This window comes from Trachypithecus francoisi, unplaced genomic scaffold (assembly GCF_009764315.1).
Source record: "Trachypithecus francoisi isolate TF-2019V2 unplaced genomic scaffold, Tfra_2.0 Lachesis_group20, whole genome shotgun sequence".
NCBI classification, from domain to species: Eukaryota; Metazoa; Chordata; class Mammalia; order Primates; family Cercopithecidae; genus Trachypithecus; species Trachypithecus francoisi.
The window spans coordinates 19086122-19111201 of NW_022681466.1; the positions used below are offsets into that span (position 1 = coordinate 19086122).

Here is a 25080-nt window from a genome sequence, read left to right on the forward strand (position 1 = left end):
ATTTTGATGAGCATGTTTTGTGGAAAGACCCTCAGCAGAGTTGAGGTGTCCATAGTGTCCTCGGAGAGACGAGTCCAGGCAGAAATTGCTAACCAAGAGCATGCTCAAGTGGAGGGTGACATGTAATCAGAAGAATGTGGCACAAAGACAGGGAGTTTCTGCCTCCTTCCTTGGGTTTCCTTAACACCCAGGTTGGGGGTGTGTGTGTGTGTGTGTGTGTGTGTGTGTGTGTATAATATTCCTAAGGTAAAGGGCCTTAGGAGATAAAGGTAAATAAATACATATATAAAATATATATTCCTAAATATGTTATTATATATATTATATATATTTATATATTACTAAATACAAACATATGAGGAATATGCATTATATATTCATAAATATATAAATATATATATTCCTATATTACCTATATATAAAGCACTATATATACACATGCGTATATATTCCTAAGGTCCTCTGGGGGAATATATATATTCTCCCAAGCTTGTGTGTGTGTGTATATATATATACTGATGTATATATATACATGTGTATAATATGTGTGTGTATATACATATATACACACACACATCGAAAGAAAATTATGGGCCTAGAATAATTAAAATCACCCAAGGTCAGACATCATGTGTACGTGTATATATATACACATATATATGTTTATATATATGTGTGTATGTGTGTGTAGGTATGTGTATTTATTTATATATAATATATAAATATATGTGTGTATATAGATATAGCAAGGATACTAGGTCCTTTACCTTAGGTTGGCAAGTCAACCTTAGAAATAAAGGAGATGACTCAATGTGACTGTTAAAGCCAGAGAGACAGGAAGGAAAAGTCAGAAGGAAAATCAGCCCCTCAGAGCAGAGAGTGGAGGGACCTGAACCTTTTAGTATAACTGATCTCTGTAGCCAATTTCCGCTAAAGGCCCTGACACTGAGTTTTGGAGTGTTGTTTCTCAAGAAAAAGAAGCATCAAAAATTCATGACTTAGATGTCCACCTTAAAACAATTCTGCTTTCCCCATCAGAACGTCTAGAAAATGGGTCATGATTCATTGTAGGGAAGGTGGCAAGGAATGCATCCTAATAGTGTTTGTGTTTTCATGCCACTGGTCACCTGATTCACATTCAAACCTTCATTGCCCACTTGATCCGTAACAAACATGCCATGAGATTAAAGCACAGCTTTCTCCTCCTGAATCACCAAAAGAAAATTATGGGCCTAGAAGAATTAAAATCACCCAAGGTCAGACATAATGTATTCAGGAAAATGAGGCTCAGCACATGGTACCTACAGGCAGATGTCACATGTCAGCTCAAGGAGGAAGCTACAGCAAGAGGCACACAAGAGGTTGTTCCAGAAGAGCTGACCTGAGGAATCCTAACACACCAGGGGAAGGAAATAATGCTTTCCTCCATGTTGATAAATTTAAGCAGAAAAACAAACTTGCCTAATTTGATAATTGCCTACTTATCAGGACAAACAACAACAAGGAAAGAGTGCTGCATCTGATGACATCAGGCCTTAGCAGGGTATAAAAGAGGATCTGGGGCAAGGAGACTTCCAAACCTTCCAAACCCTCCTTTCTGGAAACCCACCCAGAACCTCCACCCTCTGACACCATGGTCAACTCCTGTTGTGGCTCTGTGTGCTCTGACCAGGGCTGCGGCCTAGAGAACTGCTGCCGTCCCAGCTGCTGCCAGACCACCTGCTGCAGGACCACCTGCTGCCGCCCCAGCTGCTGTGTGTCCAGCTGCTGCAGGCCCCAGTGCTGCCAATCTGTGTGCTGCCAGCCCACCTGCTGCCGCCCCAGCTGCTGCCAGACCACCTGCTGCAGGACCACCTGCTGCCGCCCCAGTTGCTGTGTGTCCAGCTGCTGCAGACCCCAGTGCTGCCAGACTACCTGCTGTAGGACCACCTGCTGCCGCCCCAGCTGCTGCAGGCCCCAGTGTTGCCAGTCTGTGTGCTGCCAGCCCACCTGCTGCCGCCCCAGCTACTGTGTATCCAGCTGCTGCAGACCCCAGTGCTGCCAGACCACCTGCTGTAGGACCACCTGCTGCCGCCCCAGCTGCTGTGTGTCCAGCTGCTGCAGGTCCCCATGTGGCCAGTCTCTGTGCTGCTAGCCCATCTTCTGGCAAACAACCTGCTGCAGGAGCACCTGCTGCCACCCTAGCTGTTGCATTTCCAGCAGCTGCCATCCTTCCTGCAGTATCTCCAGCAGCAGTAGCTCCTCCTCCTGTGGCTTCAGCTGCTTCAGGCCCTCCTGCTGCATCTCCAGATGCTGACACACCAGCTGATGCCAGACCACCTGCTGCAGAACTCAATGTCCAATTGCTGCCGTCCCAACTGCTGCCAGACCACGTGCTGCTGCCCAACCTGCTTGTAGTGCATCTTGCTACTGAGACTCTCATCTGGACTCACCCGATTCTCATCAACCAGCATTCTTGATGTAGCTCATCTATGAGCTGAGTTATGGGAAGCTAGTTGGAAAACTTCAGTTCCAACCAATTCTTAGATTGAATCTGGGCTCCAAATATATGCTCCCCCCACATTTTACCTCTCTACCAAATGAACATGAGTTGTAATTTGCTCCAAAATCTGTCAACTATCTTAACTGAAATATTTGCTCTCTGCCATAATTTCTCTTATGGAGCTATTCCATTTTAAACAAATATTTACCTAAATAAATATTAAATAAATTTTCAGGCATAGAAATATACAGATACTGTCTCATTATTTTTCTTTTTTGGGTGTGGTCATTACCAGTCATTTTTCTGTTGTTCTTCTCTGCAGAGGTGCCACAGCATGTAATTTCAGGAGCACCACCTCTATTTCCTCAGCACACTTTATTCTAATATACAATGGTGGTTTCTTAGAGCAAGCAACTGGAACTCTCTTCTTGAAGAGTTTCTCTAGCCAAGGGGCAAGCTCTGGACTGTAGAGTTAAAGCCTCTTGGAACAGCACTCAACAAATGAGTAGGAGTTGGTGAACACATGCTTTAGTTATTTCTCCTCCAGTTCGGAGCATGTTGTACCAGCCTGTCAGAAGTCCTCAGAGACATCAACTTCCAGCTGCCTACAGGGCTATTCTGATCATTAACTCATCTTGTATTCACTTCCCTCCCTTTCCTGGAGCATTTTTTGTGTTCCATACAGCACTTCTTGGGACCACCTCCCAAATATACTCCTGGGTCTGCTCCAGTGGGTACCCAATCTAAGACACCAGTGTTCCTAACCTCAGTATTAGTGCCCTTCAAAACATTTTTCCTTTTTTATTGATATATAATAGATGCACATATAAAATTTTGATATATCCATATAATGTGTAAAGATCCAATCAGGGTAATTGGATTTTCCACATCACAATGTATCTTTTCTTTATGGTAGGAACATCTGAATTATTCTTTTGTAGCTACTTTGAAATATTTAATAGATTATTGTTAACTATAGTCATCCTACAGTTATATTGAATACTAGGTCATATTTTTCTCTGTAACTTATATTTGTACCCATTAATCAACCTCTTCATTTCTCACAGGCACCCTCCTCTGATTCTGATAACCAGCAAACTATTATTTATCTTCATGAGTTCCATTCCATTAGCAATTTGTCTTTCTGTGCTTGGCCTATTTCACATAACATAATTAAATCATTTTTATACAATATCAGTGGTTACCCTGGTGTCACGGTCAGCTCTTGAGTATACTGTCTACTAAATAGGTAAATGTTCTATTTTTCTCCTCCTCCTCCTCCTCCTCCTCCTCCTCCTCCTCCTCCTCCTCTCCTCCTCCTCCTCCTCCTCCTCCTCCTCCTTCTTCTTCTTCTTCTTCTTCTCAGTTTTGGCACAGTTATCTCTGGACTAGTTGTCTTTAATCTCTCTTTCTCTCTCTCTCTCTGCTTTATTTATTTATTTTGAGATGGAATCTTGCTCTGTCATCCAGGCTGGAGGGCAGTGGTGCCATCTCAGCTCATTGCAACCTCCACCTCCCAGGTTCAAGCGATCTTCCCACCTCAGTCCCCCAAGTAGCTGGAATTACAGGTATGTGCCATCACCGCCAGCTAATTTTTGTATTTTTAGTCGAGATGGGGCTTCACCATGTTGGCCAGGCTGGTCTCAAACTCCTGACCTCAAGTGATCCATCTGCTTCAGCCTTGAAAAGTGCTGGGATTACAGGCATGAGCCATCACACCCGGTCTTCAGTCTCTTTTTCTTCCACATTATTATATCTGAAGGATAAGGCAGAATTGCCATGTTAGTAACTTCTATTCTAAAACAAACTGTGTTTAAGAGGTGCGTTAAGTTGGATTCACTCAAAATAGAACCGGAAACAAGGATTCTTGGATGAGTGGTTTATAAGAAAATGCTCTCAGGAGAAATCAGTAAGAAACTGGGAGGCAGAATAGAGGAGTTAAAGAACCTAAGGCAGAACATGGTTTCTGTTGAATGATTTTCTCTTCTGACCCCATAGGAAGCTCTAGAGTGTGAATAGTATCACAGCCCCATCTTTCTGAGAGGCAAGGCAGTTGGAATTTTGCACTCAGACATCAGTTACCACTAGCTCTGGTTCAACCCATGGGAGAGGAAGAAGATTCGAAGATGGTCCAATCCTCCAGATGAGGTATTAATTAGGTAAACATAAAAAAATGAACTTCTAAAGCCACAACAAAGCAATTAGTTTAAAGAGAAAAAAGTGCATAAAAGAAAAAAATTACAGCTGTTCTGTGTAATAAAAGAAGTATCATTTAGGTAGACTTGAGGCAATCTGTGTGTGTGGTTCTCTTTCACTGTTTATTATTAATAAATTGGTCTATGCATATTTCTGCCTCTTTTTCTGCACAACAGGAGGGCACATGTTATCAGGGGATCATACAATTGACAAATTAAATTGATATTCTCCAACAAGATTTTTTATCAAAACTAGGATTCTGTCTCACAGCAGAAATAGGAAAATGTGTAGAAGGAGGCATATTTGAACCTAATACATCTAACATAAGAGCTGTGAATTGCAACACCACTGAAATAGAAAGTCCTCAGTAAACTGCATCTCATGAATTGATTTAAACTTATTTAAAGAAGGGATTTAAACTGATAGGGAAGTTCTATATAGAGTATAGCCTGTGCACTTGGGAATTAGACAGAAGTGGGACTGAATTCTGACTGTACTACATACCAGCTATGTTCTTGTACATGTTAACTATCTCAGCCTAGGGTTTTTTTTTCTTTAAAGAAAGGATCACAGGCCGGGCGCGGTGGCTCAAGCCTGTAATCCCAGCACTTTGGGAGGCCGAGACGGGCGGATCACGAGGTCAGGAGATCGAGACCATCCTGGCTAACACGGTGAAACCCCGTCTCTACTAAAAATACAAAAAACTAGCCGGGCGAGGTGGCAGGCGCCTGTAGTCCCAGCTACTCGGGAGGCTGAGGCAGGAGAATGGCGTAAACCCGGGAGGCGGAGCTTGCAGTGAGCTGAGATCCGGCTACTGCACTCCAGCCCGGGCGAAAGAGCAAGACTCCGTCTCAAAAAAAAAAAAAAAAAAAAGAAAGGATCACAATAGCCACAAAACGTAGTAAGGATGTCATAAATATTCAATGAGATTGGCAAGTAAAAGCATGCTCCTCTTTTTTTTCCAATAGTCCTCCTATATCTTTTTAAAAACTTTTTATTTAGAAAAAACTATAAATTCACAGAAATTAAAAAAAAAATACAGCAAAGTCCTATGCACCCTTCACCCAGTTTTTCCCAATCGTCACATATTCCATCACTAGAGTACATGGCAAACTCCAGAAACTGACGTTGGTAAAATCCACAGAACTTGTTCTAGTTTTATCAGTTTTACATGCACTTATGTGTATGTGTATGTTTGTGTATGTTTGTCTGTAGATGTGTGGATAACTTAGAAGGAATGGATGAATTCCTAGAAACATAATACCTACCAAGACTGAATCATGAGGAATAGAAAATCTGAGTAGTCCAATAATGAATAAGAAGATTAAAGTAGCAATAACAAACCTCCCAGCAAAGACTAGTCCAATACCAGATAGCCTCACATGTGAATTCTACAAGCATCTGAAGACGGATTAATGCCAATCCTTATCAAACTCTTCCACAAAAAGTGAAGAGGAGGGAATACTTCCAACATCTGTTTATAATGCCAGCATTACTCTTTACCAAAGCCAGATAAGGACACTACAAGGAAAGAAAATTATAGGCCAATGTACTTTATAAACATAAATGCAAAAATACAAAATACTCAACAGGATACCAGGAAACCTTATTCAACAACATATTAAAAAGATCATTCACTGTGATCAAGTGGGATTCGCTCAGGTGATGCAAGGTTAGGCCAACACACATAAATCAATAAACATGATATGCCACATTAATAGAATGAAGGACAAAAAGCATTTGATCATTTAAGTAGATGCAAAAAAAAAGCATTTTATAAAATTCAAAATCTTTTAATGAAAAAACTCACAACAAATTACGTATAGAGGGAATGTACCTCAACATAATAAAGGTCACATATGACAAACCCATAGCTGACATCATGCCGAATAGGGAAAAATTGAAAGCATTCTCCCTAAGAACTGGAACAAGACTAGGATGCCCACTTTCACCACTCCTATTCAACACAGTACTAGAAGCCCTAGCCAGAGCAATCCAGCAAGAGAAAGAGATAAACAGCATTCAAATTTGAAAAAAGAAAGTCAAATTATTTGTTTGCTGAATGAAATTGGACCCCTTTCTCTCACCGTGTACAAAAATCAACCCAAGATGGATCAAAGACTTACATGTAAAATGTGAAACTATAAAAATACCAGAAGAAAACTTAGGAAAAACTCTTCTGAACCTTGATCTAGCCAAAGAATTCATGACTAAGATCTCAAAAGCACAGGCAACAAAAGCAAAAATTGGCAGATGGGACTTACTTAAACTAAAAAGCTTCACACAGCAAAAGATGACATGATCTTATATCTAGAAAACCCTAAAGGCTCCACCAAAAAACTTGTGGATTTGATAAGCGAATTCAGTAAAGTTTCAGAATATGAAATCAACAAGCAAAAATCAGTAGCATTTGTATACACCGATAATGATTCAGTTGAATACCAAATCAAGAAGGCAATCTCATTTATAATAGCTATAAAAATACTGACGAATATATTTATCGAATGAGGTGAAAGATACCTGAAAGGAAAACTACAAAACACTAACAAAAGAAATTACAGACAACACAAACAAATTGGAAACATCTCATTCTCATGGATCAGAAGAATTAATGCTGTTAAAATGACCATACTACCCAAAGCAGTCTACAGATTCAATACAATTCCTACTGAAATACTAATGTCATTTTTAAAGGAATTAGGGGGAAAAAATCCTAAAATTGATAGGGAAGTGAAAAACAGAGTCCAAGTGGCTAAAGCAATCCGAAGGGTTGGGGTGGGGGGAAAGCTGGAGGCATTACATTACCTGTTCTCAAATTATATTAAAAGGCTATAGTAACAAAAACAGCATGGTTTGGGGTTAAAAATAGACACATAGATCAGTGGAACAGAATAGAGAACACAGAAATACAGCCGCAAGCTTACAGCAAACTGATTTTTGACGAAGTTGATAAGAACATACACGGAAAAGGCTATCCTGTTCAATGAATAAATGATGCTGGGTACATTGGATTGCCTTTGCAGAAGAATGAAACTGGATCCCTTTCTCTCACTATGTACAAAAATCAACTCAAGATGCACTAAAGGCTAAAACGTAAGACATGAAGCTATAAAAAATACTAGAAGAGGCCGGGCGTGATGGTTCATGCCTTTAATCCCAGCACTTTGGGAGGCTGAGGCAGGTAGATTGCTTGAGGTCAGGAGTTCAAGACTAGCCTGACCAACATGGTGAAACCCCGTCTCCACTAAAAATACAAAAATTAGCCAGGCATGGTGGTTGATGTCTGTAATCCCAGCTATTCCGGAGGCTGAGGCAGGAGAATCACTTGAATCTGGGAGGTGGAGGTTGCAGTGAGCTGAGATCAAGCCGTTGCACTCCAGCCTGGGCGACAGAGCGAGATTCTGTCAAAAAAAAAAAAAAAAAGGAAAAAATACTAGAAGAAAGCCTAGGGAAAACTCTTCTGGACATTGATCTAGCCAAAAACCTCATGACTATGCCCTCTAAGGCACAGGCAACAAAACAGAAAACAAGCAAATAAGATTTATCTAAACTAAAAAGCTTCTGCACTGTAAGGATTAAAGAAAGAGGAAAGAAACACGAAAGACGGGTTTCTTTTAGAGAAAACAACCCTAAGAGAGGGGTTTGGCGGAGTTAGGTTGGAGGCACACTCTTTTACAGACTAAGAGTTTTTAAGGATTTAGGGTGGGAGAGTTTATTAGAGGCTTGGAAGGCTTCTGTGTCTCTTTGCTGTGCTTATCTGGGAGGGAAAGTTGTGTGTCTATTCCCATGCAGGCATAGTCCCTGAGCTTGCTTTTAACTTCCCTATCTTAATACATGTGAAGGGAAAGGAATGCGCTTATTAAGGCCCACTATTTTACTGGGGCCCATTATATGAGGGTGAAGTTTGGCAGTTATCCAAGAGACTTTCCCCCTGCTTCCCTCTGTGCCTGAGCTATCTTATCTGTGTTTTACTGTCTGCTCTTTCTGGCTGCTTGTAGTTAAAAGAGAAGTGATTTCCTTGAAATGCATGAGGCTGGAAAGGGAGCTGCAACTTAAAGTGGCAGCGTTTGTCCAAGATGATGGTGCTCCTGGTCTGTCGTGCACAGCAAAAGACATAATGAACAGAGTGAACAGGCAACCTGCAGAATGGGAGAAAATATCTGCAAACTAGCCATCCATCCAACAGGGGATTCATATCCAGAATTTACAAGGAACTCTAACAACAAAAATATCACAAATAGTCCCACTAAAAAGGGGAAAAGGACATGAATAGACATTTTTCAAAAGAAGACATACAAATGGCCAATAAGTATATGAAATAATGCTCATCATCACTAATCATTAAACAAATGCAAATTAAAACCACAATAAGAGATCATCTTATATCAGTCAGAATAGCGGTTATTAAAAAGACAGAAATAACAAATGTTGATGAAGATGCAGCTGAAAGGGAACCCATAAACAGTTGTTGAGAAGGTAAATTAGTATAACCTCTATGGAAAACAGTATGGAGATTTCTCAAAGAACTAAAACTGGAACTACCATTTGATCCAGCAACCCCATGACTGAGTGTTTACCTGAAGGAAAAGAAATCATTATACCAAAAGTATACCTGGACACATATGTTTATCGCAGCACTATTTATAGCAGCAAAGGTATGGAATCAACCTAAATATCCATCAATGGATGACTGGATAAAGAAAATGTGCTATATACAAACAATGGAATACTCTTCAGCCATAAAACATAATGAAACCATGTCACTTGCAGAAACATGGATGGAACTGGAGGCCATTATCTTAAGTGAAACAACTCAGACATAGAAAGACAAATACTGCGTGTTCTCAGTTACAGTGGGGCCAAATGATGCATACGCATGGACATAGAGTATGGAATGACAGACAATGGAGAGTCTGAAGGGCAGGGGTGTAGGAGGGGGTTGGATGATGAGAAATTACTTGATGGGTAGGATGCACGTTATTTCAGTGACGGATACTCTAAACGACCTGACTCGACCATTATGCAACATATCCATGTAATAAAATTATACATTGACACCAATAAAATATTTTAAAAATATCTGAATTGGAAAGGAAGAAGTTAAATCGTTTGTTTGCAGATGGCATGATCTTATATGTAGAAAACCCTAAAGACTCCACTGAGAAACTGTGAGAACTAATAAACAAATTCAGTAAGGTTGCAGAGTATAAAATCAACATACAAAACCCAGTAGGTTTTCTATACATTAAAAGCAAACTAGTTGAAAAGAAATCAAGAAAACTATTTCATTTACAATAGTTATAATAAAATAAAATAAAATACTCAGGAACAAGTTTAACCAAGGGAGTAAGGATATCTACACTGAAAACTGTAAACATGAATGAAAGAAATTGATGAAAACACAAATAAATAGAATGATGTCCTGTGTTTATGAACTGAAAGAATCAGTATTGTCCAAATATTCTTAAAGCAATCTACAGATCTCATGCAATCCCTATAAATACACCAATGACATTATTCACAGAAATAGAACAAAAGTTCTAAAATTTGTATAGAACCACAAATAACCAAAGGGATCTTGAACACTAAGAACATAGCTAGAAGCATCACACTCCCTGACTTCAAAAGAAACCACAACACTGCAGTAACCAAAATACCATCATTCTGACATAAACACAGACACAGAGACAAATGGAATGGAATAGAGAGACCAGAAATAAAGTCACTCATTTACAGCCAATTGATTTTCAACAAAGACGGCAAGAATGGGGGAAGGACAGTTTCTTCAATAAATTGTGTTAGGAAAACTGGGTATCCACATGCAGCAGAATGAAATTAGTCCCTTATTTCTTACGGTATACAAAAATCAGTTCAAACGAGTTAATGGCTTGAATGTAAGATCAGAAGCTATGAAATTCTTGGAAGAAAGCATGGGGGAAAGATTCATGACACTGGTGTTGGTAATGACTTTTTGAATATGACCTCAAAAGCAGAGGCGATGAAAGAAAAATTAGATGACCGAGATTACGTCAAACTAAAAAGGTTCTGCACAACAAAGGATACAACAAGAAGAGTTAAGAGATAACCTACAGAATGGGAGAAAATATTTATAAGGTATACATCTCATAAGGGGTTAATATACAAATGTACAAGGAGCTCAAACAGCTCACAAACAAGAAAACAAAAACCTGATTAAAAATGGGCAAAAGACCTGACTAGACATCTCTCAAAAGAAGACATACAAATGGCTAACAGGTTTGTGAAAAAGTAATCAACATTACTAATCATTAGGGAAATACAAATCAAAACCACATTGAGATAATCACCTTACTCCTGTTAGAATGGCTATGATAAAAAAGACAAAAGAGAAGTATTGGCAAGGATGTGAAAAAAAATCCCTTTTACACTGTTGGTGGGAATGTAAACTAGTTCAGCCATTATGGAAAACAATATAAGCGTCCCTCAAAAAAATTAAAAATGGAATTACCATATGATCCAGCAATCCACCTCTGGGTACAGTATGTATCTAAAGGAAATGAAATCAGTATGTTGAAGAAATAACTGCATGTCCACATTTATTGCAGCACTATTCACAGTTGTGAAGATATGCACACAATGCAAGTGTCCACCAACAAATAAGTGGATAAAGAAAATGTAGTATATACTCAGTGCAGTACTATTTGGCCATAAAAAGAAGGAAGTTCTGTCATTTGTGGCAACATAGATAAATCTCAAGGAAACTATGCTAAGTGAGGTAAACCAGTTACAGAAAGACAGATAGCACATAATCTCACTCACATGATCGCACTAAAAAAAGTTGATATCATAGAAGTAGAGCAGAAAATGAAGATAACCAGAGACTAGGGGTGGCTAGGGAGTCATGGGCTTGAGGAGATACTGGTCAAAAGATATATAATTGTAGCTGGACAGGAAGAATGAGTTCAAGAGGTCTACTGTGTAGCATAGTGACTACAGTTAATGATGATATATTGCACATATTGTATTCTTGAAAAATTCTGACAATGGATATTAAGTGTTCTCACCTGGATATTAAGTGTTCTCACCACAAAAAATGATAAGTATGAGAGGTAATGCATTTATGAGCTAGATTTAACCCTTCCACAATGTATACATATTTCAAAATATTATGCTGTACATGATAAATACATTATATGTCAATCTGAAAAATAACTGATTGTTTTTAATTTCACTGAGCTTGAGCTCTTTCTATATTCAGCACATCATGCAAGACACAGTAGTGGGGTTAGATAGATTCTTAAAAGCATTATACAGATGTTACACAGTGTTGAGGAGCCTGGGTGAAGTACAGACAGCCTCTCCTGGGACTGTTTGTTACAGCTGTTTGTAAATCTACAATTATCTCAAATGTCTTTTTTAAAAAGTGAAAACACACACCTGCATTATGTTAACAGACAGTTAGAGGCATTTTAAAAAAACAATGAGTTATGGAACAAAAATGGGACTATGTCTTCCAGAATCTAATAGATCTGCTGGAGAGACATGACACAAAATATAGGAGAGCAAAGTATCAACTTAAGAAACTGTGACCTATTAGTAACACCAAGTATAAAAATTTAAGGATATAGACCATGACCCCAAATGTAAAACATCCAGGGAAACCCATTTCAGCAGTGTAGAGGTCACCAAGGCCACATGCAGGCATCGCTGTCCCTTTGCTCATGGCTTAATAATGACCCACAGACTAGGAATGCCACACTGAGCAGATGGGCTTTCCTCGCTATTGGTCACTAGAGGGAATGCCTAACTGGAAGTGTGACTGACTGACCAAATCCCATTTTAGTAGAGGGTAACCGGAAGTGAGAGTGAGAAATGCAATTCCAGATGCAGGGAATCACATGAACAGCCCTCTGTGGAGGAAGAGGAAGAGAATGTGGTCTAGAAGATGCCACCAAGGTGTGAATCATGAGAGAAGGCAGACATGATAGATCTTATTACATCCGGACAAGAAAATTTTGTTTTTAACAAGTTTAAACCATTAAATGGGCAAACATTATTGTGTAATTTGATAATCAATTAGTTATTAAGTAAACAAAAACAAGGAAAACGTGGTAACAACAGGACAGCTGGGCAGTATATAAGAGGCTGTGACCCAAGGATACTTCCAAACTTGAGAACCTCATTCTTATAGAAACTCACCCAGAACCTCCACCCACTGATACCATGGTCAGCTCCTGTTGTGGCTCTGTCTGCTCCGAGCAGAGCTGTGGCCTGGAGAACTGCTGCCGTCCCAGCTGCTGCCAGACCACCTGCTGCAGGACCACCTGCTGCCGCCCCAGCTGCTGTGTGTCCAGCTGCTGTAGGCCCCAGTGCTGCCAGTCTGTGTGCTGCCAGCCCACCTGCTGCCGCCCCAGCTGCTGTCAGACCACCTGCTGCAGGACCACCTGCTGCCGCCCCAGCTGCTGTGTGTCCAGCTGCTGTAGGCCCCAGTGCTGCCAGTCTGTGTGCTGCCAGCCCACCTGCTGCCGCCCCAGCTGCTGTCAGACCACCTGCTGCAGGACCACCTGCTGCCGCCCCAGCTGCTGTGTGTCCAGCTGCTGCAGACCCCAGTGTTGCCAGTCTGTGTGCTGCCAGCCCACCTGCTGCCGCCCCAGCTGCTGCATCTCCAGCTGCTGCCGCCCCTCTTGCTGTGAATCCAGCTGCTGCCGCCCCTGCTGCTGCCTGCGTCCAGTCTGTGGCCGAGTCTCCTGCCACACCACTTGCTATCGCCCAACCTGTGTCATCTCTACCTGCCCCCGCCCCTTGTGCTGCGCCTCCTCTTGCTGCTAAATCTCTCCTTGTGATATTTGTCATACTATGAATGTCTTCATTAGTCATGTAAAATGCACTGTAGCCAGCCAGTCACTGGAAAAATGAACGCTTCCCTGCCAATTTGTCTCATGTGGCATTTAGAGTGGACATTCAGCTCTTCTAGGAAATGACAGACATAAACACATTCATTAAAATATGTTGTGCCAGGCCCTAATGCAGTTATTTTTACATGAGCAGGTGTCTTCATTCAAAGGGGACACTAACTATGATGATTTCATATAATATTGTTTTCATATATTAATAAACAGCCACTTCCCTAATACTGAAATCTCCTGATTTGTTAGTGATTTCATTGTGTCTCTGTGTGTGTGTGTGTGTGTGTGTGTGTGTGTGTGTGTGTGTCTTTACCTGTCACTTCACATCAAGGGCCATCTCTCTTCAAATGCAGGACAGCATGTTTAAGAGCCTGGGCTCTTGATTCATGTTACCTGATTGGAATCACAACTCCCCTAGGTATTTGTTGTGTGGCTTGGGGCAAGATGTTTAACCTCCTCAGGCCTCAGTTTTTTTTCTCTGAGAATAGAGATAATGCATTATGTTCTTTAAATGTTCAGAGACATAACCTATGTAATATACTCACCACACGGCCTGGTACATAATGCAGTATAGGCTCTTAATGTATTCAGCTTCTGGCCAAGTGTGGTGGCTCACATCTGTAATCCCAGCACTTTGGGAGGCTGAGTGGGTGGATCACTTGAGGCCAGGAGTTTAAGACCAGTGTGGGCAACATGGTGAAGTCCCTTCTCTACTGAAAGCACAAAAATTAGTTGGGTGTGGTGGTGCACACCTGTAGCCCCAGCTACTTGGGGGGCTGAAGCAGATGAATCACTTGAACACAGGAGGAGGAGGTTGCGGTGAGCCGAGATCGTGTCACTGCATTCCAGCCTGGGTGACAGAGCAACTATGGCTCAATAAATAAAGAAACAAATACAAGTTCTGCTGTTATTATTATTGAAACAGTACCCTGGGCTAGAATAATATCTTAGCATAATGTTCTTTTTGACAGAACAGCAAGAAAATTTGTATCATTGTTGGACTGTCTTCTATAACTCAAAATTAAGTTTTGGTATATGCCTCAAATGTCCCTTAAAAACTCCAGCAAGTTGAACACCATGAAGTCATCTACATTTTGTCTGACTGTATTTCTACTTCCAGTATGTTCCATTATTGGTTGTGGAAATTTTGAGTGTTCTCCCTAGCTCAAGTACTTTTTTCTCATTTCCTTCCTTCCCCCTCTCTCCCCTTCTAATCCCTTTACCTTCCCTCCACCTGCCCTCCCCTCTGCTTGCCTGCCTGCCTGCCTTCCTTCCTTCCTTCCTTCCTTCCTTTTTTCCTCTCTTAACATAAAATGATCTTTCAGAATACAAAGCGTACCTTCTAAGTCAAGATTTCTGGAAATTTATGACATCCATGGCAGATTTCTCATAAACGTTTTACACCTTTTAATTAATAGATGCTCAAAGTCTTAGTATTTCCAGACTGAAACTCCTTTATAATTTTAGCCTCTAATGTTACTGAGGTTTCTTCATTTTCTTGATGGTTTTACTCCTTCGTTTTGGGCTTTAATCACCTTGCGTTGTCTTAAGAGAACATGGGTGGGACTTCTTCTTAAGACTCAGTTTTCTCATCACCAAAACTCAAATAAGTGTTATTCTATGTAGATGAAAAAATGTGTCACGATATGTGCAATATATCTTATTTATATAAATATAAGGGTTTATACATTTCAGCTAATAATCCAAAGTATATTAAAACTGCTTTAAATCCAAAATTTCTACAAATCAGAATTTTATTTATTAGCTGTGTTATATTTCCAAAGAAATGTAACTAAGAGCTTGTTAGTATTTCTGAAATGTAAAAATAAAGAAGTTTTAAGTTGTCAAGAGACTACATGAATAGAAATTAACATTACGTGGGCTTCACTCCAGCCTAAGTTAGGCGTTTTAAGTCTTAGCATATCATAAAAATGCCTTGCAGACACTTTGAGCTTCAGCCTTTTCCATTCACTCTAAATTATTCTAAAGAGTACAGACTTGTCATTTCATACATCTGAATTAACAAACCTTTTATCCTCCCATATGTTCTTCTTTGACAACTACTCATTACAGGATGTAGGCTTTGGTTTTAACATTATGCTTTATTAGCTAGAATGAAATCAAAGACTATAGGTTTTATGTGGTCTTTTCATTATTAAAGTATATGAAGCTTGTAATTTCCTGTGTCCACAAGAATTGGGCCACAGCAGGAATGAGATGACACAGTGTATCTGTGTAATAAAGAGACTATTTGCAAAGGAGTAGCTAGAGTTCAGGGAAAGCAACAAGGGAAACCTCAGTACCCAGGGCTCACAGTAACAAGGAGCAGGTACCCCAGGCCTATGCAGTAATTTGGGTGAAATGTCCCAAGGGTGGCACGTGAAACTGCTTAGGATGAGTATGCACAGACACTCCAGTACAGTCATTGCCTTTGGAGAGAGTTACGGTGCTCTAAAGGGTCCAAAGATGATATGGAAGACACTGTGGTGGCGAAATCCAAGGTAGATATAAATTCATGGATGGGAAAGTGTGACTGCAGTGATTATTCTGTGGTCACATCAGCTTTACCTAAATGCATAGTAGAGATGGATTTTAAGTGAATGAAACATTGATTTAGTTGATATTTCATTCACTTTAAAGTCACTCAGTATTATTTACTCATGCTAAATACATACCTTCGGAATTGCTCAAGCCTTGCTAGCTAGTGAAACTAAGCAAGATAGAACTCCAGAGGGGCAGCAAGAGATGCCTGTTTTGATTAAGGAAGTAGCTGAAACAAGAGTTTTAATTCCCATGAGCTCCCTGATAATAATCCCATCTGGCCAGTAAATAAGGAAGAGGTTAACAACAGGCTTGGTGATTAAACAAGTTGGTTCCACCAATTGTTTCAGCCGCACCACCTAAGGCAGAACTTTACAGGAAACTCAACAAACCTAGTAAGACTCATACGCCGCTGCAGACTCAGCTAGTGCATCTTTTCAATGCCAGTTTCGGAAGCCAGACAGGTGCAATTTACATTTTCATGTCAAGGAACCCAGTATACATATACCATTTTCCATGCAGATATATGAGTTCACTAGCATATTGCCATAACCTATTAAGGCAGACTTGAACTTGATAACCATTAAAAGTAAGTTAATACCATACATTGATGACTGTGATACTAGCGCATGAAAAATCATTAGCAAATTGAAAATCAAGTCCAGACATAGACTAAAGTACATAAAAGAATTTATTATATAAAAAGGTGGCACTTTAACTCAGTAATGGAAAGATGTATTCTTTAATCAATGATGTTGAGCCGTGGTCATATCTGATTATAAAACATTTAAACCTCATATTTTGTATCTGTATACATTCCTAGTGGGTAAAATCTTTTAAAATATAAAATATGAAACCTTGAAGTTAACAGAAATTATAGGATAATGTTTATATAAATTTATAACTGGAAAGGTCTTTCAAAATATGACACATACCCAGGAACTGTCAAAGAAAAAAACTCATAAATTTGACTGCACCAAAAGCAATATGAGGATAAAGAAAATTCCTTTCATATCTGATTTTGCAGTGAGGTAGTGTGTATAGTGATTAAAAACATGGACCCAGTGCTGGGCTGGCTGAAATAAAATTATAGCTCCCCTGCTTACCGGCTTGAATCCCACCTGTGCCTTAAGTTTCTCATCTGTAAAGGGAGGATTACAATAGAATTTACCATACTGGATTGTTGGGACTAGTAATTGAGCTAATATATGTAAAACATTAGAACAATTGCAAAACATGTCATTTGTTATTTTGTTATTCCAACATCCAGCAAAACTTTCAGCATACAATATTTAGAGCTGAGAGAGAGAGAGAGAGGAAAGAAAGAAAGAAAGAAAGAAAGAAAGAAAGAAAGAAAGAAAGAAAGAAGAAAGAGAGAGAGTAGGAATTCCATAACATGTTGGGTTTTTATTTTGTTTAACTTTCTGGAAAAGAACAAGTATAGTTAGTGCATAACTGTGCCAATGATTCCATTCTAGTCTTTTAATGTTAATATTTCTTCCTTATCTCTAAATGGCTTATTCTTTTTAAGTTCCTCTTTTTTAGGCACATCTTATCCTTTCTGATTTACTTATCCTTTAAAAATGTTAATTGTTGGTTTTAAGCTGGTAGGGGGTATAAATTATATATATAGAAAGTTATAGAATATGTAAACAATTAGTTCAACTGAAATATCTTTTATAACTTTTAGGAAGAAATCTTCTTATACCTCTATTTTCAATTTGTTCCAAGTCTCTACCAATTCTTTCAAAGAAATAATTTAGTTATTTCATAAATAAATTTATTATTTTGTAATGAAGAGAATAATTTATCTTTATTATGCTCAAGGCCATCACCTGATGCTGAGAGTTCAACTTTTACTCTGTCTCACTTCAACTTTTTTCTTTTCTTTTTTTTTTTGAGATGGAGTCTTGCTCTGTCCCCACCAGCTGGAGTGCCGTGGCATGATCTCTGCTCACCGCAAGCTGTGCCTCCTGGGTTCATGCCATTTTCCTGCTTCAGCCTCCTGAGTAGCTAGGACTGCAGGTGTCTGCCACCATGCCCAGCTAATTGTTTTGTATTTTTAGTAGAGACAGGATTTCACTGTGTTACACAGGATGGTCTCAATCTCCTGACCTCATGATCCACCTGCCTCGGCCTCCCAAAGTGCTGGGATTACATGCGTGAGGGCGTGCGCCACTGCGTCCAGCCTCACTTCAATTTTTTAAAGCATCTTTTCCCAGCAATCCAGGAGCATTTTGTTATTTCTAAAGGCAGATCAAAAATTAAAATAAATTGTACATAGCATATATATTGAAAGCACTTTTGCCAAAATTATAACAGTAAGAAAATTATCACAGTGGAAGAGATCTGATTGCACTGACCCCTATCTTGCCTTTAACTGCCAAATTGCCCTGGGCTTGGGCCAAGCTAACTTGAGGAGAAACTTAGTTTATATTTAAATGATAATATCCATTCCACAAAACTAAACCACCTTTATAAAACTAATGAAAATTCACCAGGTTAGGAGGATGAGAGGAGCCTGAATTCTCCTTAGCAGACTAAGGTGTAGACATACACAATTATCAGCCACTATACCAGAGGTCGCAAGATTTGCAACTTCCCCAATTACTCCTGCAGATAACATCACTACTGTTGAATCTAAAATTAGACTTTTGAGATGTGTTTTCATGCTTTTGCATTTCTGACAATCAGTAGCCCCATCTGGACCTATGACTCTTGACTCAACTGGTCCTGCCCCTACTGACCCCTGCTGCCTGAAGCAAACTCAGCTCACCAGGACCATGGTCCACAGCCCTATGATTGCTTCCACAATCAATCAGCAGCACCCGTTCCTTTGCCCACTAAACTATTCTTGAAAAACCCTAGCCTCCTGATTTTCAAGGAGGCAGATACGAATAATAACAAAGCTCTAGTCTCCTTTTTAGCTGGCTCTATGCACGTTAAACTCTTTCTCTATTGCAATTCCCCTGTCTTGATAAATTGGCTCTATCTGGGCAGCAAGCAAAATGAACCCATTGGGTGGTTACAATATCACCTAACATTCATTCCTGAAGGCTTTTCATAGCTCCCCACCATTTCTTCCAGGATTTGAGGGTACCCACAATGTCTCCCACATGCTGTCAATCCCAACTTCTCTCATTTCTTCTTAAAACAGACTTTTCAGCATATCACTTTCACCATCACAAGCCAGGGTCATGCCCAATCTTAATTATGTGCTCCTTTTATATCCCCTTTCTCTTTACCTATTTGAATGGTTTGCATTCTCAAAGGTCAGTGTGACCCTTGAAAGCCTTACCAAAATCTTCATCCATTAAATATACATTTCCTCATTCTATTTCAGGTTCTGTTATATAAAGATGGGATCATAGTCTATGCCCTAATGGAGTTTGTATTTTAGAAGGAGCCAATAGACAAATGAATTTCTGATAGAGAATCAGATGATAGAGGCTATGCATATATAAGGCACAACAGATGTGCAATGGAGGAAGGACCTTGCTTTATGTGAGACCAAGAAAGATATTGGAAAAAAATGGTATTTGGACTAACCAGTAAAAAACAACTAGAAGAATGCTAAATTAAGAAAATAAAAACTATTTTACCCCAAAATATATTTTTGGACATATTTTAAGATGGCTGCCACATGGTCAGCAGACTAAAGTGGCCCTGCAAAGCTGTCTTTTATGAAGGAAATTTGCAGAATTTCCTTTAATGCAGCCATTAATGCAGCCAGGCCTTCTCATTATAGGCGTTTCCTGGATCTAGAAGAGAATAACTGACTGTCTGATACCCTTAAAGTTCTGAAAAAAATCATTTACCATCTCTTTTCTCTGAGGGCTGCTACCTGGGAGATTTCATCCACATAACAAGACCCCCTTTGCTAACCAAGCCTCTTTCTTTCTCCTTCCCATAACCTGTTGATATGGTTAGGCTTTGTGTCCCAACCCAAATCTCATCTTGAATTGTAGTTCTCATAGTCCCCACATGTCAATGGGAAGGACACAGGGGGAGACAATTTAGTCATGGGGTCGGTTACCTTCATGTGACAGTGAGTTCTCATGAGATCTAACGGTCTTATAAGGGGCTTATCTTACTTCTTCTCTGCACTTCTCCTTGCTGCCACGATGTGAAGAAGGACGTGTTTGCCTCCCCTTCTGCCATGATTGTAAGTTTCTTGAGGCTTCCCCAGCCATGGTGAACTGTGAGTCAATTAAACCTCTTTCCTTTGTAAATTACTGAGTCTCGGGTATTTCTTCATAGTAGCACATGAGAATGGACCCATACACCTGTCTTGCCACTAAAACTTGTTTCCTGTTTTTGGCCATGCTCTGAGCCCTCATTCTTTCTGTGACCTCAAGAGGATGTCTAAGCTTCTGTACCTCATTGAGGGGTTGAGTTTTCATTCTGAAGGCTCTTGGGTATACTCATTAGATAAATGTGTATGCCTTTTCTCCTGCTAATCAATCTGCCTCAAGTCAGCAATTTTTCAGTGAGGAAAATTCTTCCTCCATTGCATTTCTGTTGTGCCTTATTTATGCATGGACTCTATCATCTCATTCTCTATCAGAAACTCGTGTGTCTATCGATTCCTTCTAGAATACAAACTCCACTAGGGCAGAGATCTCCAGGTTCCTCAGGCCCCACATAAGCTCACAATAGACATCCCTTCATTCCCAGGAAGAGAAAATATGAAGGTAATTTGTTCTTTTCTTGAATAATTGCTTTTCCCTGAATGTCCATGGTTCTAAAGAAGACCCTTTATTTAGGACCATAATCATGTGAGGCTTTTATTTAAAAACTCTTTATGGGCCGGGCACGGCCCATAAAAAAGTGCTGTAATCCCAGCACTTTGGGAGGCTGAGGTAGGTGGATCACCTGAGGTCAGGAGTTTGAAATCAGCTTGGCCAACATGGCGAAACCCCATCTCTACTAAAAATACAAAATTATCCGGGCGTGGTGGCGCATGCCTGTAATCCCAGCTACCTGGGAGGCTGAGGCAGGAGAATTACTTGAACCTGGGAAGCAGAGGTTGCAGTGAGCTGAGATCGTGCCATTGCACTCCAGCCTGGGCAACAAGAGTGAAACTCCATGTCAAAAAATAAGTAAATAAATAAATAAATAAAAACTCGTTATGAATGCAATTTCTGTGTAAGTGTAACTGGACCCAGGTTCAGCTTCTTGCTACTGGATAGCTAATGCATAAGAGGTAAGGGCTGGTGAAAGGAAAGGTAGTTCTAGTTGGAGAGCCAGTAAACCAAGAAGATAACTTTGCTTTGTGTGAGGCCAAGAAAGATATTGGAGAAAAATGGCATTTGAACTAACCAGTAAAGAATAACTAGAAGAGGCCGGGCGCGGTGGCTCAAGCCTGTAATCCCAGCACTTTGGGAGGCCGAGACGGGCGGATCACGAGGTCAGGAGATCGAGACCATCCTGGCTAACACGGTGAAACCCCGTCTCTACTAAAAAATACAAAAAACTAGCCGGGCGAGGTAGCGGGCGCCTGTAGTCCCAGCTATTCGGGAGGCTGAGGCAGGAGAATGGCGTAAACCCCGGAGGCGGAGTTTGCAGTGAGCTGAGATCCGGCCACTGCACTCCAGCCCGGGTGACAGAGCGAGACTCCGTCTCAAAAAAAAAAAAAAAAAAAAAAAAAAAAAAAAGAATAACTAGAAGAATGCTAAGTGAAGGAAATAAAAACATTTCACCCCAAGATATATCTCACTGACATACTTTAACTAGTGAACTAGCATTCTAAAGTGCCATCTTAAATTTTTAAATTTGCCATAGGATTTTGAAAGGGAAACTTGGCATGGGAGACATGCAGGGATGGTGCAGGGTGCTGAGTCTGTGTGTCATGTTCCAATGGCTATCTTGGGTGTCCAGAGGTTTGGTGGCATTATTTTGACTTCAGCCCAATGATGGTGGACTAAATTGTTCAAGATTCCCCCTAAGCAAGAGGATTCCTCTTGCTTGGTTTGTTTCAAGGTTAGCCTCTGGAATTTCTTAAGCAAAATTATAATTAGATAAGATATTAGATAGTATTGTTTGTGCCTGGTTTGTTTCAAGATTAGCCTCTGGAATTTCTTAAGCAAGATTATAATTAGATAAGATATTAGATAGTATTATCAGAAGGGAGTGTGCAGAGAGGGAAGGAATGAAGAGGTGAGAGGAGAGGAAAGGAAGAGAAAGTGGGTGATTTCTAAAATTGAGGTCCACAGTTACATAAGTACCTATAAGTTAAAGAATATGTCTTTTATATTCCTCTCGATGCTTCGAAAAAATCTTAGAAATAAGTGATACTAAAAAAAACCCTGCTAGATGTTTTAGCTCAGAATGTATGAAAAAGATTTTAATAAAATGTCAATAAGGCATAACCATTACACATTTTGATATTTAAAAAGGCAGATCAAAAACTATGATCCACTGTACTCTACCTCAGCCTGCAGGACACTTTTGAAGACAGACACAACTCAAGCCCAGATGACGCCTTGTTCCTTAGAAACAGTGAGTCACTACTAACTGTTTCAAGGTGCACCCAAGTGATGAGAATTAACACAGCTCGCAATGACCTAGGCATTTGGTTAGTTCAATGACCACCCAGGATACATACAATGAATCATAAGCTTCCTCATTTCTCACACTCAAAAACAGGAGCATACTTTCTTTTTTCCTGTCAGCATTCCAGCTGATTGACACATGCATTTCTCCACGAGGCCTTAGCCCAATCAGAAGCTCTCCCAAAATGATATCAAGATGAGAAACAGACAAGCGACAGTGGCCCTCCCATGTCACATGATACCCAGAGACTGAAGTCATGTGACACTGAAACCAAGAAAAGGAAAACAAGAGGTGATTCATGTGGGAACACCAGGGTGAGAAAAGGGAAATAATCATTTTCTATATAATGGATTTCTTACTAGAAAAACACAATAATATAGTTTAGTAATTGCATTTGTGTCATATAAACAAAAACAAGGAAATAATCTTCTCATAATCACAAAGTCTCCTCAGCTGGGTATAAAAGGGGCCATGTAGCAAGGAAGACTCTCAAACTCACGAAACTCACTCTCCTGGAAACCCACCCAGAACCTTCACCCTCTGACACCATGGTCAGCTCCTGTTGTGGTTCCGTCTGCTCTGACCAAGGCTGTGGCCTGGAGACGTGCCGCCCCAGCTGCTGTGTGTCCAGCTGCTGCAGGCCCCAGTGCTGCCAGTCTGTGTGCTGCCAGCCCACCTGCTGCCACCCCAGCTGCTGCCAGACCACCTGCTGCAGGACTACCTGCTGCCGCCCCAGCTGCTGCAGGCCCCAGTGCTGCCAGTCTGTGTGCTGCCAGCCCACCTGCTGCCGCCCCAGCTGCTGTCAGACCACCTGCTGCAGGACCACCTGCTGCCGCCCCAGCTGCTGTGTGTCCAGCTGCTGCAGGCCCCAGTGCTGCCAGTCTGTGTGCTGCCAGCCTACCTGCTGCCGCCCCAGCTGCTGCCAGACCACCTGCTGCAGGACCACTTGCTGCCGCCCCAGCTGCTGTGTGTCCAGCTGCTGCAGACCCCAGTGCTGCCAGTCTGTGTGCTGCCAGCCCACCTGCTGCCGCCCCAGCTGCTGCATCTCCAGTTGCTGCCGCCCCTCTTGCTGTGAATCCAGCTGCTGCCACCCCTGCTGCTGCCTGCGTCCAGTCTGTGGCCGAGTCTCCTGCCACACCACTTGCTATCGCCCAACCTGTGTCATCTCCACCTGCCCCCGCCCCTTGTGCTGCGCCTCCTCTTGCTGCTGAGCTCCTTTCCTGAAACTATCTCCTCCCCTTCAGCTCACTTATCACAGAAGCAGACCTTGTGCATCTCATAGACAACTCAGGAGAGGCCATTCCCACCAACTGTGTGTCCACATACTGGACATATATGTCCTGGATATACATCTAAAATATATGTTCCCCATGTTGACCCAAGTGTGAAATTAGATGTTATTTACAGCAAGAAATTAATAGAATTTATCAAGTCTTATACCCTATATTTGTATTTATGGATACCAAGTTCTTCTGTGCCAAACATGGAACATCTTGCAGGGTTACTCAGGGCAAGGATGTCTCACTCTCAGATTTGAAAGTCTGATTGTTTCACCCTGTATTTCCTTTTAGAGCAATGTTTCTGTGTCTTATTTTTTCTGCTTCTGAATAAAACTCCACCTTCATCGCATAGAAATACAATGTTCTTTTTGTGTTGCTTTGTAATGATTGTCCTTAGTTCCTGAGAAATTACACCCAAAACACAACTGAATGAATCCTATTCTTGCTCTCACCTTCAAGAAAATCCCAACATGTAATGAGTTTAAAAAATAAATAAATAATGGCAATACATGGATGCTTCCAAAAGTATTGAAGAAAAATAAAGATTTTTAGTTAAGTTTTTTTTATGAATATAGAGAAGGGTTATATCCCACAGCTAAATTTTCTTAAATATTTTTGAAAGTATATCTTTCCCTACAACCCCACTCCTCTCTTATTTGCTTTATTCTTCCATTTTCCTCCTCCACCCATGCTCCCTGATCCTGTCATCTCGTTCTGCCCTTATCCCTTTTATCCCACTCTTGTAAAACCAGAGGCTACTCCTTAGGGTTTATCCATCTCTCATGTAATTCAATTTATTACACTCTAAGTTGCTTTAATTTCATCTCCATCCACTAACAACAAAGTAATTACCTTTAGGGAAAATCAATCTTCTGAGAAGTTGGAGAATTGCAGAAAATGTAAAATACTCAAATGTTAATATTTTTTCTACCTTAATGACTTTTCTGTGATGTGTATTTAACAGCATGGTCTTAGGGCACGTGGTCTTGGTCAATAAATCCCAAAATGAATTTTCATAGAGAAATATGGGGACTTAGAAGAAACCAACTAACAGACTAGTTTGGTTCTTAGGTAAACCCAGAATATGGCCTATAAATTCCATCCTAGGGGAAAATGGTGAAAATAAATTTTACATCAATTG

At 40.5% G+C, this 25080-nt stretch overlaps 2 protein-coding genes and 1 long non-coding RNA gene across 4 annotated transcripts; 2 read left to right on the forward strand and 1 right to left on the reverse strand.

Moving 5' to 3' along the window:
• Nucleotides 1-1557: 1557 nt before the first annotated feature.
• Nucleotides 1558-24296, forward strand: LOC117067017 (keratin-associated protein 4-4-like). Of its 2 annotated transcripts, XM_033183068.1 has the most exons (3): nt 1558-1779; nt 1825-2103; nt 23405-24296. In XM_033183068.1, the coding sequence occupies exons 1-3, from the start codon at nt 1634-1636 to the stop codon at nt 23868-23870; spliced, it is 891 nt and encodes a 296-aa protein (XP_033038959.1). In that variant the 5' UTR covers nt 1558-1633; the 3' UTR covers nt 23871-24296. The 2 variants fall into 2 exon arrangements, with proteins under 2 accessions (XP_033038959.1, XP_033038958.1); XM_033183067.1 differs by having other exon boundaries at nt 1558-2103.
• Nucleotides 12800-13796, forward strand: LOC117067022 (keratin-associated protein 4-12). The gene has a single exon (XM_033183073.1). The coding sequence runs from the start codon at nt 12881-12883 to the stop codon at nt 13484-13486; it is 606 nt and encodes a 201-aa protein (XP_033038964.1). The 5' UTR covers nt 12800-12880; the 3' UTR covers nt 13487-13796.
• LOC117067041 lies at nt 23283-23820 on the reverse strand. The gene is made up of 3 exons (XR_004430578.1): nt 23681-23820; nt 23441-23485; nt 23283-23335 (listed from the first exon to the last, which is right to left on the reverse strand). It is a non-coding gene; the product is annotated as an uncharacterized LOC117067041 (long non-coding RNA).
• Nucleotides 24297-25080: the final 784 nt, after the last annotated feature.